The 18,596-nt window shown below is 41.9% G+C and overlaps 1 protein-coding gene across 1 annotated transcript in view; it reads left to right on the top strand.

The window, feature by feature from the left end:
- Positions 1–18,596, top strand: part of RIPOR1 (RHO family interacting cell polarization regulator 1) — a 203,455-nt gene that overhangs the window by 97,140 nt on the left and 87,719 nt on the right. Inside the window, 3 exon segments of the mRNA XM_030203645.1 lie at positions 1,036–1,185; positions 6,681–6,744; positions 15,871–15,914. Of these exon segments, the coding sequence (XP_030059505.1) occupies positions 1,036–1,185; positions 6,681–6,744; positions 15,871–15,914 (258 nt within the window).

The raw sequence follows: 18,596 nt of genomic DNA, 5'->3' as shown, positions 1-18,596 counted from the left end.
AGAACTGCAGGTTTCCCCGCCTGGAGCGGTTTTCCAGGTCATCTAATTTCTCAGCCTGCTGTTGTAATTGTGTCTTCGTCGCTAAGTCTGTTGAATTTGCTCTCATCGTGTCCTCTAAGGACAATAACCTTTCTTCCAACTCCAAAGTACACGGTTTGAGTTTCATTAAGTAAATTCTCTAGATGTGAAATCTGTCCCAAAAGATTCTCAAATCGGGGTCCAAGGGTCTCAGCAACCGCACGTCTAATATCGGCAAGTGCTGTCTCTTTGATCTCAGAATTTGCAACAGGAAGATCTCCATTTTACCATCCGACTGGCATGAGCTCACTCGAAGTTTCTTCCCAGCTCTAGATGACATAGCACCACTGTCCCATCGCAGAAATTTGTCCTTGTACTCCCAAACACCACTCCTGGCATTGTAGAAGTTTGATTAAAGCAAATTAGATTATAAAAAAGGAAAAGAATGGGACCAGGGCCCAGGAGCCAACCGCGTCCTCTTGCTGTTACAGCATCACGTGACCCCCCCCCCCCCCCCCCCCCTTATTTTAAAAAAATAATTTCAGGAGATATTAGAGTGATATTTTTTTTTTTTTTTGGTTGTACTGGAATGAGAACAATACGGGGAAATTACATTTGCATTTTTATGTTCTCAAATTGAATTATGTCAGCTGATGGCTAAGAGTACCTTAATTTAATTAATATCTCTGTCCTTCCAGTCTCTAAACAGATGTAAAGAATGGAAAATCTGGCTCATTTGTAAACATGTTAACAGAGAACGGATTAAAATTAAGCCTTAATTTTACATTTATCACATAAACAGATCTAGTCAGTGGACTAGCCATTCCCTCTTTGAAAGCCAGACTACACTAGATGGACATGTTGATGCTTTTAAATATATAACTAAATTATTTATTTTTCATTGTCTTTTAAACTTCCTGCTTTCTTCCATACCCTCTCTCTATTGCTCTTTTCATTGCTCTCCCTCCCTATCTTTCAAAATCTCCATTTATTTTTGTTCATCCTCCCTCCCCACAGATAGATGAACTCTATGAATCATATTGCATCCAGAGGAGACTCCGAGATGGAGCGAACAACATGGTCAAAGCCTACACTGCATCCCCTGGCAGTAAGGAGGCCCGAGAAAGTCTTGCTGAAGCAGGCAAAGGATACAAGGAGTATACAGAGGTAAGGCCAGGGCTGGGATTACTTGACATGTCAGAAGTATGCAGAGATAATGTTTGGGTTGAGGATGTTCTCTGATATGCCAGGGGAATATGAAGGTATGGAGCAGAATACCAGACGTACATGAGGGATTAGGTAATGTCTGGAAGTAGCTCACCAAGTTAAGGCCTAGGCTGGGGACCCTCAGTTTGTGCTGAGATGAGGCCGGGGTGAGGGATACTCCTTGATGTGTCAAAAATACACTGAAGTACTTAACTGCGCCTACTACCAGTGCTTATCGCTTCTTTAGTGCTACTTGGCATATGCAGTGCTTTCCAAATACACATAAGAGTCCTAGCGTTGCAGGGCTGGTGAAAAGGTATTGGCCATCCTAATTGAACCTTAAGCCTTATGCCACCCCCCCTCCAAATTAAGTTTTAGGCTCGTAATCTCCCTCCCCCCACAAAAAAAACATATGAGTGGTTGGGACTGCCCCGCTTGATAGAGTTTACAATCTATATTCATGTATTCAAGACAAGCATATAAGACGTGAGAGATTGAAAGCCATATATAAAAATGGTGCAAATAAAACCAGGAGAAGGTGAAATAAGGGGTTAAGAATTAAAAGCAGCCTCAAAGATGGATTTTTTATCCAAAATTTAATAGTAATACATAGAAATGAAACAAACAAAAAACAACAACTTTTATTTATTCGACTAATTAACTTTTGAAGGTAATGCTGCCACCTTCAGGTCAAAAAAATATTGTTCTAGCTTCTTTTTATGTCCCCCCCCCCCCCCCCCATTTATTACCTTTAAACTGGACTAACGTGGTAAGCACATTTTTTTATCCTAAATTTGAAATTGGTTAAAGGAGCATGTTGCACTGAGCCTGGACGTGTTTTCCCAAGTGCGTGGCACGACAAGGTAGAAACCACAGAAGGGCAAAGAAAGCAACTTGCTTGAACATGAGAAGGGGTGTAGGGAGACATAAGGGAGGAGAGGTAGTGGGAGCTTGGATCATGTGTGGAAATGAATAGGGAACCAATGTAGTGACTTGAGAAGAGTGATTAAGTGACATGTGCTTATATATGTCACAATTGAATTGTGAATACATTGGAGTGAGGAAATGGCTTAGTGGAAGACCTGTGAGGAGCATTGTGTAAATGGGAGGTGATAGGAATGTAGTTTTAGATGAAGGCTGGTTCAAGTTAAACCAGGGGTTCTCGAGCCAGTCCTCTGGACAAATCTAGCCAGTCAGGTTTTCAAGACATACACAATAAATGTGCATGGGATAAATTTTGCATGCATGACTTCTGTTGTATGCAAATCTATCTCATATTCATTATGGGTATCCTGGAAATCTGACTGGCTAGATGTTCCCAGAGGGTTGAGAACCACTAAGTTAAACTGAATGGCTAAAGAAGCCAGAAACTGTTGGGAGGGGGGAAACACTACCCAAAAATTATAATGTGGTGTTGAGTATGACATTGATTTGAGAATTATCTACATGAATTTAGGAGGTTAATATTCTGACTCATGAGAGAGGTCATGCATTAGACTTAGTAGCATGGGCTACGAAATTATATCAGTATAAATTGTTGTCAGATATTGCTTGGTCACCTATCATTACCTGGCAGATTTTACTATATATTTTTCTTATGTCTATAAATTTATTAATAAGAGCTTTGAGAACCAATGTTCACAAAGGAGGATAGAAGTTGATCAGTGTTGGTCTAAAATTTCTAGTAATATCTGTCAGATAAAAGAATCAACTGATTCATTTTTACAAAAATGGAATGAAAAGGTAACCAAGGCTATTGCCCAATTTCCAGAAGGTCGGACTAAAAGTTATTCTAGGAAGAGTAAACCTTGGTGTACTGATACACTTACCAGCTTATAATTGAAAAAGAAAAACGCCTATATTGCGACCCAAATCGGGAGATAGACGTTTATCTCCCCAAAACGAATAAATCGGTAGAATCGAAAGCCGATTTTGGACGTTTCCAACTGCACTCCGTCGCGGATGCGGACAAAGTTGATGGGGGCGTGTCAGAGGTGTGGCAAAGGCGGAACTGGGGCGTGGTTATCGGCCGAACAGAGATGGGCGCATTTCACCGATAATGGAAAAAAAGTATGCGTTTTTAGCTAGAATTTAGGACACTTTTCCTGGACCCTGTTTTTTCACGAATAATGCCCCAAAAAGTGCCCTAAATGACCAGATGACCACCGGAAGGAATCGGGGATGACCTCCCCTGACTCCCCCAGTGGTCACTAACCCCCTCCCACCACAAAAAATGATGTTTCACAACATTTTATTTTCACCCTCAAATGTCATACCCACCTCCCTGGCAGCAGTATGCAGGTCCCTGGAGCAGTTGTTAGGGGGTGCAGTGGACTTCAGGCAGGTGGACCCAGGCCCATCCCCCCCCTACCTGTTACAATTGTGCTGCTTAATGCTTAGTCGTCCAACCCCCCCCAAACCCACTGTACCCACATGTAGGTGCCCCCCTTCACCCCTTAGGGCTATAGTAATGGTGTAGACTTGTGGGCAGTGGGTTTTGAGGGGGATTTGGGGGGCTCAACACACAAGGGAAGGGTGCTATGCACCTGGGAGCTCTTTTACCTTTTTTTTTGTTTTTGTAAAAGTGCCCCCTAGGGTGCCCGGTTGGTGTCCTGGCATGTGAGGGGGACCAGTGCACTACAAATCCTGGCCCCTCCCACGAACAAATGCCTTGGATTTATTCGTTTTTGAGCTGGGCGCTTTCATTTTCCATTATCACTGAAAAACAAAAACGCCCAGCTCACAAATTGTCGAATAAAACATGGATGTCTATTTTTGTCGAAAATACGGTTTGGTCCGCCCCTTCACGGACCCGTTCTCGGAGATAAACGCCCATGGAGATAGACGTTTTCGTTCAATTATGCCCCTCCACGTGAGCTAAAAAGTTCTTGTAGACAGTTGGAGAAATCATGGAGGAAATCACAGGATGGTCAATTGAGAAAATAGTGGAGAATTAAGGTTAAAAATTACCAAATGAGTTTGTATTATAAAAGATAATAGGAGAAAGTAATTCAGATATGGAAATTCTTTGACAATCTTACTAATTCTTCATTGGTCATACAATTCAGTGATTTCTTAACAGCTGTGAGCTGAGAATTGGACAAATTACTTTGGCTGCAGGAAAAAAAGGCCCTGTGGTAGTGGCGAGGGCCATTTTTCCCGTGCGCCATGGCCCTTTTTACCGTATCAAGTAGAAAGCCACAAAAGCAAAAATGGCCATATGGTGGGGCGCCCTTACCGCCATCCATTGAGGTGGCGTTTAGGTATCCTGCGATAAACCGATGATAACCGGGCAGCATATGTCGATGCCCTATTACCGCCGGTTACTGCTGTGCTAACCATTTTCGAGGTTCTTTTCCCCTGGAAATGGTGCACGCTCAACCTGGAACTATTGCTGGTGGCTGCGTTGGGCCTGCGGTAGTCCTGGAATAGTGAGCGGTAAGCCCGCATTGGGCTTACCTCCGCTCTGTAAAAGGGCCCCCTCTGTAAATAAAGTGAAAAAGATTAGATCTTCCCTTCAGGATAATGAGTTGAATAATTCTCTTGTACAATTGGGAGAGGATGTAGTTCCACCCAAAGATATTTTTGTTGACCAACTATAGACTTCCTTGAGGATAATGAAGTGCAGCTTAAATTAAAATCATTAGCTGCCCTTCATTTTTATTAAGGTGTGTTCCCATAGAGATAATATGTTGGCTAACTGCTTTTGGTTAATGTTTCATTACAAGAAGGGAAGAATTATTTTGATGCCTAGTCCCAAATCGGAGGGATTAGATTTGTCATTAACTTTACATTTTCGTCCAGTGGCTAGCCAAGCTGTTGGAATCTTTAGTTGCTTCTCAAACAACGCAGTTTTTCGATTTCCTTTCAAAATTTACATAATTCTCAGCATGGGTTTAGATCCATCCATAGTACTGAATCTTTACTCCTTGAATCTAATCTTTAAGTCAGAAATTCTCTTTTATTCTTTTATAGTTTGATATTTCTGGGGCATTTGATACGGTGGATCATGTTTTGCTTATAGAAAGGTTGATTGAGCTTGGTTTTTCAGGACAAGTTTTAGAGTGGATTAAGGGCCTCTTTACTAAGGTGCGCTAGCGTTTTTAGCACGTGCTAAAAATTAACGTTAGCTAATGCTACAGCCACCTTTGTATTCCTATGGGTGTCTCTAGTATTAGCTTGTGCTAATTTCTAGCACATGCTAAAAATGTTAGTGCACCTACAGCAAGGGTTAGTAAACAGGGCCCTAAATGTTTTCTTAGAAAACAGTTATAGTGTGAAGAAGAATGCATACTTTGCTAGATCTCTGACCCCAAAATATGGAATTCCCCAGGGTTCTCTGCTTTCTTCAGTTGTTTTTAATGTGTTTGAGTTCCTTGAGTGCTTTTATGGAATCTTCACAACGTTTGGTTTTATTTTATGCAGATGATATTTTTATTTTGATTCCACTAGGTCATAATTGTGAACAAAGTCTCCACTTAATTTTGGATAGTATAAGAACCCAAAGATGGGCTTCTAAAAATTTATTAAAATTGAACACTACCAAAACTAAGTTGTATTTTGGTAATTCAAACTCTGGTATTCCTAAGCCTATAAAATTGAAATCAAGAGAGAAGCTGTCTTTTTCAAAGTTTCTATAAGAGTTTTGTGGTTTATCTTAGATTTGGAGTTGACTCTAGAAAATCAGGTGAATAATTTGAGTAGGAAGGTTTTCTTTTTAATTAATTACGTCAGTTAAGAACAGTGAAGTCTTTATTTTTCAGGAGGACTTTCAGGTCCTAGTGCAGGCACTGGTTTTGACTCAAGTTGGTTATTTTGCAGTGTTCTGTGTACTGTTTTTTTCAAAAATTTTTTATAAACCAACATCTTCAGAATACTGTGGCTAAATTAATTTATGGATGCAAAAAGTTTGATTGGGCATCCTCTTTGTTGAGGCCCAATTGGAATTTAAGGTAGCATGCTGTGTATATACATTTTTTTCAGGAAATTGTCCATTATCTCTTACTGAATTGTTAACTTTCTCTTCCTTGAGAATGAATTCTCATTTTAGTTCTGTGCTTAAAATTTCTGTCGGTTAAGAATATTAAACTAAAGCGAATTCATGAGCTCTTTCTCCTGTTTGTCCAGCAAGGTATGGAATATGGTACCTTTGCAAATTTAGATCTTTACGTAATTATTTTCAATTTCGTAAAGGTTTAAAGATCTTTCTTTTTAGTACATTTTATGATTTTTAATTAGTGAATTTTAATTCTGAATTTTGCTTTTCTCTTAAGGGCAAGTTACTTGTCTTTAGGGATTTGCTGTGTTACCCGCTTTGATTCCTGGGTAGACATAAGCGGAATATAAGTACCAGAATAGAATACAGTATAGGGAGAGGTTGGACAAATCATTCTCTGGCCTCTTACCACAGAGGTTATACTAATATGAACACTTTTTTGTTTTCTTCTTCTTCTCAGAACATGTGCACTTTGGAGAGTGAGCTGGAGAGCCAACTAGGAGAGTTCCATGTCCGAATGAAAGGTAGGAACCATTTGAAGGTGTCTGAGGCTTTGTCCAGGAATCCACAGTAGGGGACTGCATGTGTCCACACATATACTTTTACTAGTGCAGCTTTATGTACAGGTATATTATAAAACCATTTATATGCATTATACATACACAACTGTTTAGCATCAAAGAAAGGGACAAGGGAGAGCCAGGCCTTTCTGTGATGCAGCAGCAGTGAGAAGTACTTGCTTTCTATTTAAAGTGCTACTGTGGTGCACCTTTAATGCCAGTTCTTATGGACACTTGGGAATGGAGTCTTCAAGGTTCAATTTATTTGATATACTGTACTGCTTATTTTGAATAAAGCGGGGATAGTGGCTGAGAGTGCTGTACTTGTGCTAAGACACCCCCGTATTGCAGACACCAGAACTGCTGGGAGATTGGTTATTGTTGTTGCTGTGTTTGGGTTAAAAAAATACTACTACTTATCATTTCTATAGCGCTACTCGACGTACGCAGCGCTGTAAACTTGAACATGAAGAGACAGTCCCTGCTCGACAGAGCTTACAACCTAATTAGGACAGACAAACAGGACAAACAAGAGATAAGGGAATATTAAGGTGAGGATGATAAAATAAGGGTTCTGAACAAGTGAATAAAGGTTAGGAGTTAAAAGCAGCATCAAAAAGGTGGGCTTTTAGCTTAGATTTTTTTTGTTTTTTTTGTTTATGTTTAAATATTTTTATTGGTGCAATAATAAACAAACACAATGCTGTCCTTGGAGAAACGCTTCATACACCACTAAAGTCATCTCATGATGGTAGAATACAACTCAGTGCAAATACATTTTTACTTTCCCCCCCCCCCCCCCCCCATGTCGCACTTAAGAATTCAAAATTCTACTACGCGCTACTGCAGTCAATGAGTCCCAGAAGGGGGACCAGACTTTGCAAAGCCTGTCTCCTTGTGGCGAGGATAGGTCTTCTATTCCCCTACGCTCCAAAGCGCCGAGGTGTATCATATTAGATCGCCAGTGTTGCAGTGTAGGCGGGTCACCGGTTATCCACTGTTGAAGAATCGATTTCTTTCCAACCAGGATTGTTTTTTTCAAAAAACATCTAAGGCCCCGAGGAGCAAACGGGGACACTCTGAACACCTCAAATAGCTGAGATGGAGTTGGTTTCCAAACAACCCCCCAGAGCCCAGACACATGCTGACAGACCTGGCGCCAAAACCCAAGGATCCTCGGGCACCTGCAAAACATATGTCCTAGGTCAGCTGGGGATTGGGCGCACTTCTTACACCTATCTTCCGTCCCCATTGATGCCCTATATGCTCTATGAGGTGAAATGTACATCCTCATCAAAAATTTATAATGTGTTTCTTGCAACGTCACATTCTCCGTCAGTCTTTGGGTTCCCAAGAGACAAACCTTTACCGTTTCCATCTTGGAGGTTTGTCGCTAGCTCTTTATTCCAGTTAATTTACCATATTCCACCTCACCCAGATGTTCCCGCAGGGAAGCATGATAGTATTTGAGAGGGACCCTTAATTGTGCGTCCAACCCCAATATGGTAACTAATTGTTCCCACACCTGCGCTGTCATAGTGGAGGCCGGCAGGGATCTCAGATAATGGCGCAGCTGGAACATAGAAAAGAAATTTAGTCCCTCAACCCCATACTCCAACTGCAGTTCCACCTGAGATTTTAGTGTGCCATCCTCATTAAATAGCTGGTATAAATACTGTAAGTTTTTTGTGCCCTACATGGCAAAATCTGCCGAAGTGGTACCCGGCATGAAGTCTCTGTTACCCTGGATTGGCAACAGCAGAGAGGATTCCGCGGATAAGCCATAAAACTTATAGGCCCACCTCCAAGCTTTCCTCAGAGGCATAAGTATTGGTGCAAAAGCCGGAGGTGTCCGCAGTTTCCCCGGCGCCGCGTGCAACCAGGCACTAAAGTGCTCCGGGGCAAACAGCTTCGTCTCAGCCCCAATACATGAGAAGTAAGACGATCCCCGGAACCAATCCGTGAGGTGACGCATGTTACTGGCAATCGAAAGGAGTCTGATACTCAGCAGCCCCAACCCCACCCCCGATCTCAGTAAAAAGAGCTGAGACGCTCGCATACGCGATTTCTTACCCTGCCATATGAACCTCGCTAACAACCGTGTTACCCACTGGTCGTCCTTCTGCGACAGGCACAGCGGCACCATTTGTAGCACATAAGTCTACTTAGGCACCAATATCATGTTATATAGTGCAATTTGTCCCATGAGGGACAACGGGAGCGAGTGCCAACCCCGCAGTGTGTTTCGTGTACTTTGCCGAAGCGGTTCAATATTCACGTCATACAAATCAGATAAATCAGCAGGGATTAGTACTCCCAGATATTTTAAGGGCCCCGTAGACCACGTAAGGGGAAACTCTCCCTCCCATGTCTCCCTAATCGATCTCTGCACTGGGAACGCCACTGACTTCTGTAGGTTAAGGGAAAACCCCGAAAAGAAGCTAAATTCTCCTATAGTATCCAGGAGGTACGGCAACGACCTGTAGGGGCGTGTCAAGGTCAACAGAATATTGTCTGCGAATGCCAAAGTTTTCACTGATAGGGAGGGCATCTCAACTCCCGCAATCCCAGGGTCTCTTTAGCTTAGATTTTATTTATTTATTTATTTATTTGTAGCATTTGTATCCCACATTTTCCCACCAATTTGCAGGCTCAATGTGGCTTACATTTGCCGTAATGGCGGTTGCCATTTCCGGGTAACAGAAGTAACTTGTGTTATGGTACATACTGTACATACATGGTAACATACATGGAATATGATATATATGGGACAGATCATAGAATATATTTATACCATGTGTATACATACATGGTGAAGAAGAATACATTATGGTAATGCTTAAGGTTCCTGAGTAATAAATTATATTGTCACATACATTAGGTTTTCGCCTATATAGAGATCCTATTCGACATAAGGTTTATGGTGGTAGTGCTTGATAATTGAAAGCAAAGAGGTTAATCAGTCATGCTATTAAAGTTCGGTTTTGTAAGGATCGTGTATAATGTTGTTGTGTAGTATTTAAGATGGATGTTTGTTGTATGCCTTCTTGAAAAGATCTGTTTTCAGTAGCCTTCGGAAGATGGTTAGGTCTTTCGTTTTCTTTGTGGTCTTCGGTAATGCATTCCTTAGTTGCGTGCAGATGTATGAGAAGCTAGTCGCGTATGTGGATTTATATTTTAGCCCTTTACAGTTAGGGTAGTGGAGATTGAGGAATGTTCGTGATGATCTTTTTGCGTTCCTAATAGGTAAGTCTATGAGGTCCGACATGTAGGTCGGGGCTTCCCCATGGACGATTTTGTGGACCAGGGTGCAAACTTTGAACGCAATTCGTTCTTTTAGTGGGAGCCAGTGTAGTTTTTCTCTTAGGGGTTTGGCGCTTTCGTATTTCGCTTTCCCAAATATGAGTCTGGCTGCTGTGTTTTGTGCGGTTTGAAGCTTCTTAATGATTTGTTCCTTGCATCCGGCGTATATGGCATTGCAGTAGTCTAGGTAACTTAGTACCATTGATTGTACTAGGCTGCGGAATATTTCTCTTGGGAAGAAAGGTTTGATTCTTTTACGTTTCCACATTGAGTAGAACATTTTCTTTGCTGTATTTTTCGCATGGTCTTCAAGTGTGAGATTACGGTCAATAGTGACTCCCAGTATTTTCAGGCTGTTTGAGACCGGAAGTGTGTAGTCTGAGGTGTTTATGGTATTGGGTTTGTTTGTATTGTATGGTGAGGACAGGATGAGACATTGTGTTTTTTCTGCGTTTAGCTTTAGTTGGAATGCGTCCGCCCATGAGATCATTATTTGGAGGCTGTGTGTGATTTCATTTGTGACTTCGGTTATGTCTTGTTTGAACGGGATGTATATCGTGACATCGTCTGCATAGATGAGTCCTTGGTTGGATAGAGACTTGGCTAAAGGTGTCATCATTAGATTGAAATGGGTTGGTGAGAGTGGTGATCCTTGTGGTACTCCACATTCAGATTTGAAGGCGGCCAGAGATGGAGCTTTTGCCAGGGTGTTAATGATCCATCTATGACCTATTATACTGTGTACACACTTTTATGGCTTATAAATATCCTGATGTGATTATTTGAAGATATTAAATAGAAGAATAAGCCCATACCCAGTTGCTTTAAAATCTGGCTTGGGTAGATAGCTCTGACAGCCCCTGAGGATGAGAGGAGAGTCATGGTTATTAAAGGCTGATGCCTGGTAGCTATATATGAATGTTCAATACGGAGTTCCAGCCTCAGGAACAGTGGGGTGATGAGTCCTTCAAAATAAGAGAATTTGTAAAGGAAGGGATGTGGTGGTAGAATCCCAGCAACAAATCTGACTGAGCTGGAAGAAAAAGGAGAAAAGAGGCAAAACGACTAAAAGAAAACCTGCCTTGAGTATACAAAGGGGGGGGAAAGGAGGTAGTTTTTAACCAGAAGCAGTAGGCTATTCAGGGTGTTAGATAATATATATATATATATATATATATATATATAATACTAGTGAAAAAGGCCCGTTTCTGACAGAAATGAAAACGGGCGCTAGCAAGGTTTTTCTCGGAGTGTGTATGTTTGAGAGAGTGTTTGTGAGATTGACTGTGTGAGAGAGAGTGAATGTGCGAGTGTGTGTGTGTGTGAGAGAGAGTGAGAGAGACTGGGTGCGAGTGTGTCCGTGAGAGAGAGAGTGTGTGTGTGATAATCAGAGTGTGTGCCAGGGGCCCCTCCCTCCTCCCTCACAGTTCCAGGGTCCCCCCCCCTCCATCCCTCCCTCCGTCCCTCCGAGTTCCAGGGTCATCCCCCCTCCCTCCGAGTTGCAGGGTGCCTTCCAGTTTCAGGGTCCCCCCCCCACCCTCCCTCAGAGTTTCAGGGTCCCCACCCTCCCAGTTCCAGGGTCACCTTCCCTCCCTCCCAGTTCCATAGTCCCCCTCCCAGGTCCAGGGTCCCCTTACCAGTTCAAGGGTCCCTCCCCCTCCCTCCCAGTTCCACGGTCCTGTCCCCTCCCTGCTTGGTGGGGGGTGTTGCTATTTGCTGTCAACCTAAGGAGACACTGCTTCTGGCGTCCAGCAGCTAAGTCCTGTCCTGACCCACAGGCAGATGGCGCTCCCTCATACTCTTTCAGTGACACACATTGACAGGCAACGGCGGGGCTGACGCAGCCATGGGCACTTACCTGGATAAACATTGTATTGTTGACAAATGATCTGAAAATACAGAGTTTAAAATTGCTGTTTCTACCAGGTAGAATAATGTTTAAAGCTTTTTTTAGTGATATTTAATTTAGATTTCATGATATTCATATGTACAGATGGGTAGCTTTCAAATAAATTAAAAAGGTGTGCAGTAAGAAACCAAAAAGAAAAACCTTTTGTCTTTTACCTGTTAAGGCGCAGTTTATCCAGTAGAAACAGCTTTAGACGTGTTTCAGATGGAAGAAGAAAAAAAAAAAACGACAATGTGGATTAGCAGCTCCTAGGTGTGCTTGGTTTTGAGTGTATGGGAATGACGGCTGTGTTGGGGAGTGGAAACAGAGATTAACCAATGGGCTTCCTTGCTTACATTGTAGTTGATTGGGTCACTTCCACTCGTGTCTAGTAATCGTCCTGCTGCATGGCCAGAGTCGGAGAGGAGAGGGGGTGCGGCGGAACGGTGAGCGAGCGGCTGCGGGAGAGTGGGTGAAGGGGGACTGTGGGCGGGGGGGACGGGGTGCAGTGGCGATATTTTGTTTGGTTTTGAGTGTATTTATTTATTTATTTATTTATGGCATTTGTATCCCACATTATCCCACCTCTTTGCAGGCTCAATGTGGCTTACAATTCGTCATGGATACTGGAAATAGCAGTGAAGATACATTTGGTTTACAGAGGGTTTTGTGTTACATGGTGGAGAAATACATGAAAGTGTCAAAGCAGAAAGATATTGTAAGACTTTATAAGACAGTCTGGAAGTTTTAAAGATTGTACAGTTACACGTTAGATTATACCGTTACACATGTTGATCTTTGTGATATATCTTGTCGAAGAGAGAGGTTTTCAATAGTTTGCGGAAATTGGTCAGTTCATAGACCGTTTTCAGGTTACGTGGCAACGCGTTCCAGAGCTGCGTGCTCGTATAGGAAAAGGTAGATGCATGCATTGATTTGTATTTCAGACCCTTGCACTTGGGAGGATGAAGATTAAGGAATGTGCGAGAGGATCTTTTTGCATTCCTGGGTGGTAGATCTATCAGGTCTGACATGTAGGCTGGGACGTTACCATGGATGATTTTGTGGACTAGGGTGCAAAGTTTGAATGTGATGTGTTCCTTTAGTGGGAGCCAGTGTAGTTTTTCCCGCAGGGGTTTCACGCTCTCATATTTTGGTTTGCCGAATATTAGTCTGGCTGCCGTATTTTGGGCTGTCTGAAGTTTTTTGTCTTGGAGTTTTTTGGAGTATGTGAATGACGGGTGCGTTGTGGAGTGGAAACAGAGATTAACCAATGGGCTTCCTTGATTCGTTGAGTGTCAGTGCTCCGCCCTCGACGTCATCACGTTTGATGCGAGGGCGGGGCAGACACTCATGGTCCTTCATCTGCGAACACAGAATAGAAATATTTCTTAAGCAAGCCCGCTTTATCTTTATCAACTTTGACATATTCCTCCCTTTCATCCTTGAGTGTCAATTACAAAGTCGTAAAAAAGAATATGCAATTTGTAGTAAACACAATATTAATGGGGTTAACGGATAAGTAAATTGAACATAGGAGAATTGGGTGCAGAAGGAAATGAGTGTAAGGAGGTAGGCGTAGGAAGATGGCGAGTAATGGGTATGGGATAGCAATAAGGATAATGGAGAAACATGGTCAATGTATAACAATTGTTGGTAAGAATCATGTGGTCAGGCTTTGGTTAGGTTGAATCGTTAGGGTAGGCTATCTTGAAGAGATGGGTCTTCAGTGCTTTTCTGAAGGGCAAAAGGCCGTTGATTGTACGGATGGATCTTGGTAAAGCATTCCAAAGCTGGCTACCTGAAAAGGAAAAATTGGATGTGTAGAAGAATTTGTACTTGATACCTTTGTAGCTGGGGAGGTGCAGATTAAGGTAAGTGCAGGAAGACGTCAAGCTGTTCCTGGTTGGGAGGTCAATAAGGTGATTCATTTAGGTGGGGGCTTCTCCGTGTAATATCTTGTAAATCATTGTGTGGACTTTAAAATTAATTCTTTCTCTGATGGGGAGCCAGTGAAGCTTCTTTCAAAGAGGTGTTGGGCTATCGAATCTTGACTTGCCAAAAATAAGTCTGGCTGCCGTGTTTTGGGAAGTCTGGAGCTTTTTCAATATTAGGGACTTACAACCTAAAAAAACACTGTTGCAGTAATCAGCGTGTGTGAGTACAGTGGATTGTACTAGGTTCCGGAATGTGTCCAAGGGAAGATATGGACACATTCCGGAACCTAGTTTGTCTGTGAGACTCAAGGGTTCCTGTTCTTCTGTTCATTCTCATCGGTCCCATAGCACACTTGCTGCTAGCTTCATACAAGTATAGTGAACAGACTCTGGCTGTGTTGAAGTTGCTTGAAAGTTCCCTGGTGTGGGAAGAACTTCAAATACTGGGTGAGCTTGAACAGTATTCAAATTAGAGAACAGGTGTGAGGGCGGTGTGCAAGTAATACTGGTAAGTTATAAAAATAAATAGTAGTGATTGTTTAAAATCTGTAAATATTTTGGCTGGTTGTTTGTTCCAAGCATGTACACTGAAATGAGGGCATGTCTGCAGGGAAGTGTGCATAATTATCAAGTGACCTAGAGACTGCTAAAAGCTGATGTATCATGCAGTGGGTTCAAACAGGAATTTTAGCTGAGCCGGTGTTGAAAGAGTTGGTGAGTGAAATTACGATTGCCTTTTTTTTTTAATTAAAAAAATAAAACAGGAGTGTGGGTGCTGAGAAGTGCTGATTCCTGAATAAACATTCTCCTTTGATAGGAAGGGTTTGTGATTTGTGAAAATACGTTTTGCTTTCTTGAACTTGCCAAAGTTTAGAGGGAGAGAGAAAGTTTATCAGTGAGGGATAAATCTTCACATACTGAAATCTGATGATTTAGCAGTTTCATTCTGGTTTTGTCTGTTCTGACTCTGTTGAAATCTGTGAAGCTGTGGGCTATGGGAGGGGGGGGGGGGGTTGGGAAAGGCAGGGGAGATGCTGGAAAAGAGGGAGAGAGGGGGCAGTGTTGTGCCTGTAGGTGGAGGGGAGGGAGAGAGAATGAGCAATGTGGGACCTAGGCTCAATTTATACAATCATAACATTTTGGCCATTTTTAGTCCTAAAACTGCCATCAACTTATAGACTTGACAATACAGTAAGTCTGTTATTAATGCTACTAGGATCACAGGGTTAAACTTGGCCAGTTAGTCTGTTAAAACCTCTACTTTTGATAATTTCACCCTGCTAAACAGCTAATTTATTCTCTTGAATCCATAGGGTCTACAAATTTAGCCAGTCATTCATAGAAGGGCCACTCTTGAAGTGGTCCTGGGGCAGGTTTATTAGTTAGCTGTGCTAATTTCTGCTGTAGTTAACTAGATAAACCTTGTGAAAATTTAACCACGTCTGTTTTACTCAGTACTGGTTGGCCAGGAGTGTGCACACAGAATTAGTGGCAGTACTGAATTTAGACTTCTGCCTCAGAAGTTTTCTTGATTTGTAATTCTAAGCTGTTAACCCCAAGGGTAGACAACTCTAACCTTTGGGTACTGCAAGCCAAAGGGTTTTCAGGATATTTGCATGAATTGTCTGTATGAGATGTATCTGCATATAATGGAGATAATTCCTGTAAAAGCATCTTATGCATGTTCAGTGTGAATACCCTGAAAACAGCTAAGTTAGGGCATCTGATGACTGCACTGTCTACCTTTAGCTGTAATCTGTAGAATGTGCCTTGGGTTCTTTGTTGGTTACAGGTATTAATGCAATTTAAGAAAGCTTTTACCAAACCAGTAAGGTAAAGCCATGACTTCCCCCTTTAAAAGCAGACATACTCTTATGATGTAATGACTCATATTCTCCAGTCTCTCTAACACAGACATCTTTTGCCTCTGACATGTAATGACTGTGCTTCTGTCTCTTTCAGGACTTGCTGGCTTTGCCAGGCTTTGTGCTGGTGACCAGTATGAGGTAAGCGTTTATAAGACACCGGACACTGGTGGAGTCAGGCATTTGCTGGGGGTGTGTGTGTGGATTGCTGAACCTGGCATGAGATAGGAGAAAGATTGCAAGTACCCTGGCTTGGAAAATGCTACCAAAAACATGGCTATTCCCCAATATTCTGATTTTCATTAAAATGTTCCATCTTCCTGCGATAGCGCTGTGGGTAAAGAGGGCACCAATATTTAGGCACCAAGAATGCGTGTAAATGACCAGAATGCCAGCATTTACACTTGTATGTGTGCACACATGTATGCTAAATGCCAGTATTCTGGCTATGCACTATTCTGTAAAATGGCACCTAAATGTGATGGCACATAGTTTGAAGGTGGGGGTACATGTGGGCAGAGTGCAGTTATGAACGTTTACATGAGCTCTGTGATTTGTGTAGGTGGTTTGCATATTTGCACTGCTAAGCTAGTATTCTGTAGAGGAAAGTAGGCACCTACTTTCCTTTATAGTATAGGATCCAGATAGGCTCCACCTTGGCACCTAAATATAGGTGCCCCTTTATAGAAATCTGTCCAAGTAAGATCTACCCTTTAAAACTCCAAAGAAGTAGTAGTTGCACCAGGGAAAAGGAAAGCAACATTGCTCACCTGCAATGAGTATTTTCTGTAGATGGATAAGGCACAGGAGTGGGTGGTCTGATCTGACAGCGCTGAGACAGCTGCTCTCCCAGACTCCAGAACTTTTAGTGCGAAGTTCTGTCATGCACAGCCCTTCCTGTGCGCAGGGGTCTCATCCACTTTTCAGTTAGTTCCAAAACACAAAAAAACAAGGCACCTCTTGGAGAGGTGGGTGGGATTGTGCGCCCTATCATTCTTGCTGTCTGCGGGAAAACATCTGCTACAGGTGAGTAACATTGCTTCTTCCATCAGCAGGACTGAGTTAGGCATACAAGTGGGTGATTCCTAAGCTTAGCAGCCCTAAGCTTTAGGAGCGTAACCTGCATGGAGCAACAGGTACAACTCTAGCCACCTTACCAAGCAGACTAGATGGTCCGTACTGTCCTTTATCTTAGTCATTAGAACAGCCTATGGAGCCAGATGTAAGAGTTTTCAGTTCAGAAGGACAGAGCTTGACTTGAAGACTGCCCTCAGGACAGCATTTCGTGTGTCCCTCCCAAATAAGTGATCTTCCATTTACATTGTTTTTTTGTATACTGTGGAGTTCAAGTTTCTTCTTAATGCTTCACAAGCAGAAATTTGTGGGGACATCTTTTAGAGAATTGAAACTGTCATTGTGATTCCTTTATTTAGCTGTTTGCGCAAAGCACATTAAGACGTGTAAGACCCTTTGATGTTTGTTTATGGAGGTGCAGCGGTTGAAGTCAGCTGCTTTGAATTATACTCCTTTATGGGCATATGCCTGTGTTACTAAGAATCTGAGGATCAGCACATCTTATTCACTTCACTTAACACTGGAATATGGATGGAGGTGGAAAGGTGTGCAATTTGTATTACAGTATTGAGTGAGTCCATTTTTGGGGGGATTCTTGTTTTGGATATTTTAGTGTGCTGTTTTCCTTTGTTGGGTTTTTAGAGTTTAGCTTGAACATAGGACCATGAGTACTTGGATCTTGTCTTCTAGAAGAGAAGCACTGGCTTGTGTAGAACCCAAGACAAGTCCTATAAAACAGATCTTTTCAAGAAGGCATACCATAAACACTCATCTTAAATACTAAATAATAACATTAAACATGACCTATACAAAACCGAACTTTTATCGCAAGACTGATTAAACACTCTGCTATTAATGATCAAGCACTACCACTTTAAACCTATGTCAAATAGGATCTCTCTATAGTCCTAATGTATATTACAATCCAATTTATTACTCAGGAACCTTCAATCAATACCATAATGTACTCTTCTTTACCATGCATGTATACACATGGTATATATATATACCATGATCTGTTCCATATATATTATGTTCCATGTATGTATGCACCTTAACGCAATACCATTTATGATTCTGTTACCCAGAAATGGCAACCGCCATTACGGCAAATGTAAGCCACATTGAGCCTGCAAAATGGTGGGAAAATGTGGGATACAAATGCTACAAATAAAATAAATAAATAAATAAAAGAAATTATGTTGGCTTGACAAAGTATAGACTTCTGAAAGTTAAGAAATCCTAGAGACTGTAAAAGTTGGATTATTTTCTTTAGAAGAATTTTAAGGGCTTTGACTCTGAATGAGTTATTAGAAGCCAGTCATCCAGGTATGGAAACACTAGAAGGCCTTGTTTTGTGAAGGTGCACCACTGATACAAGGCAGTTGAAAAACATCCTGAGTGCTAAAAGGAAAGTCTGAAAGGGAGGACACTGTACTAGAAATGATTAGATGGAAGGGAAAAGCTAAGGTACTTTTTCTGAAAAGGATGGATTGGAATAAGTGTATATGCATCCTTGAAATCCAGGGTACACATCTAGTCTTTTCTGAGTAGAGAAAGAATACAGATCGTTTTGGAATTTCTCTTCGAGTGGATATTGGTTGAGATCCCTTAGATTGAGTGAGTGTAGAACGCAAACCCCTGATCTTTCAGAATGAGAAAGTATCTTGAGTAGAAATACTTGATTCTCCCTCTTTGGCATTGGCTTGGAGAAGTAGATAAACCTCCCTTTGTAACATAAGTAACTAG

The sequence above is a fragment of the Microcaecilia unicolor genome, chromosome 5 (genome assembly GCF_901765095.1).
Source record: "Microcaecilia unicolor chromosome 5, aMicUni1.1, whole genome shotgun sequence".
Taxonomy (NCBI): domain Eukaryota; kingdom Metazoa; phylum Chordata; class Amphibia; order Gymnophiona; family Siphonopidae; genus Microcaecilia; species Microcaecilia unicolor.
This window is presented reverse-complemented; position numbering and strand designations above follow the sequence as displayed.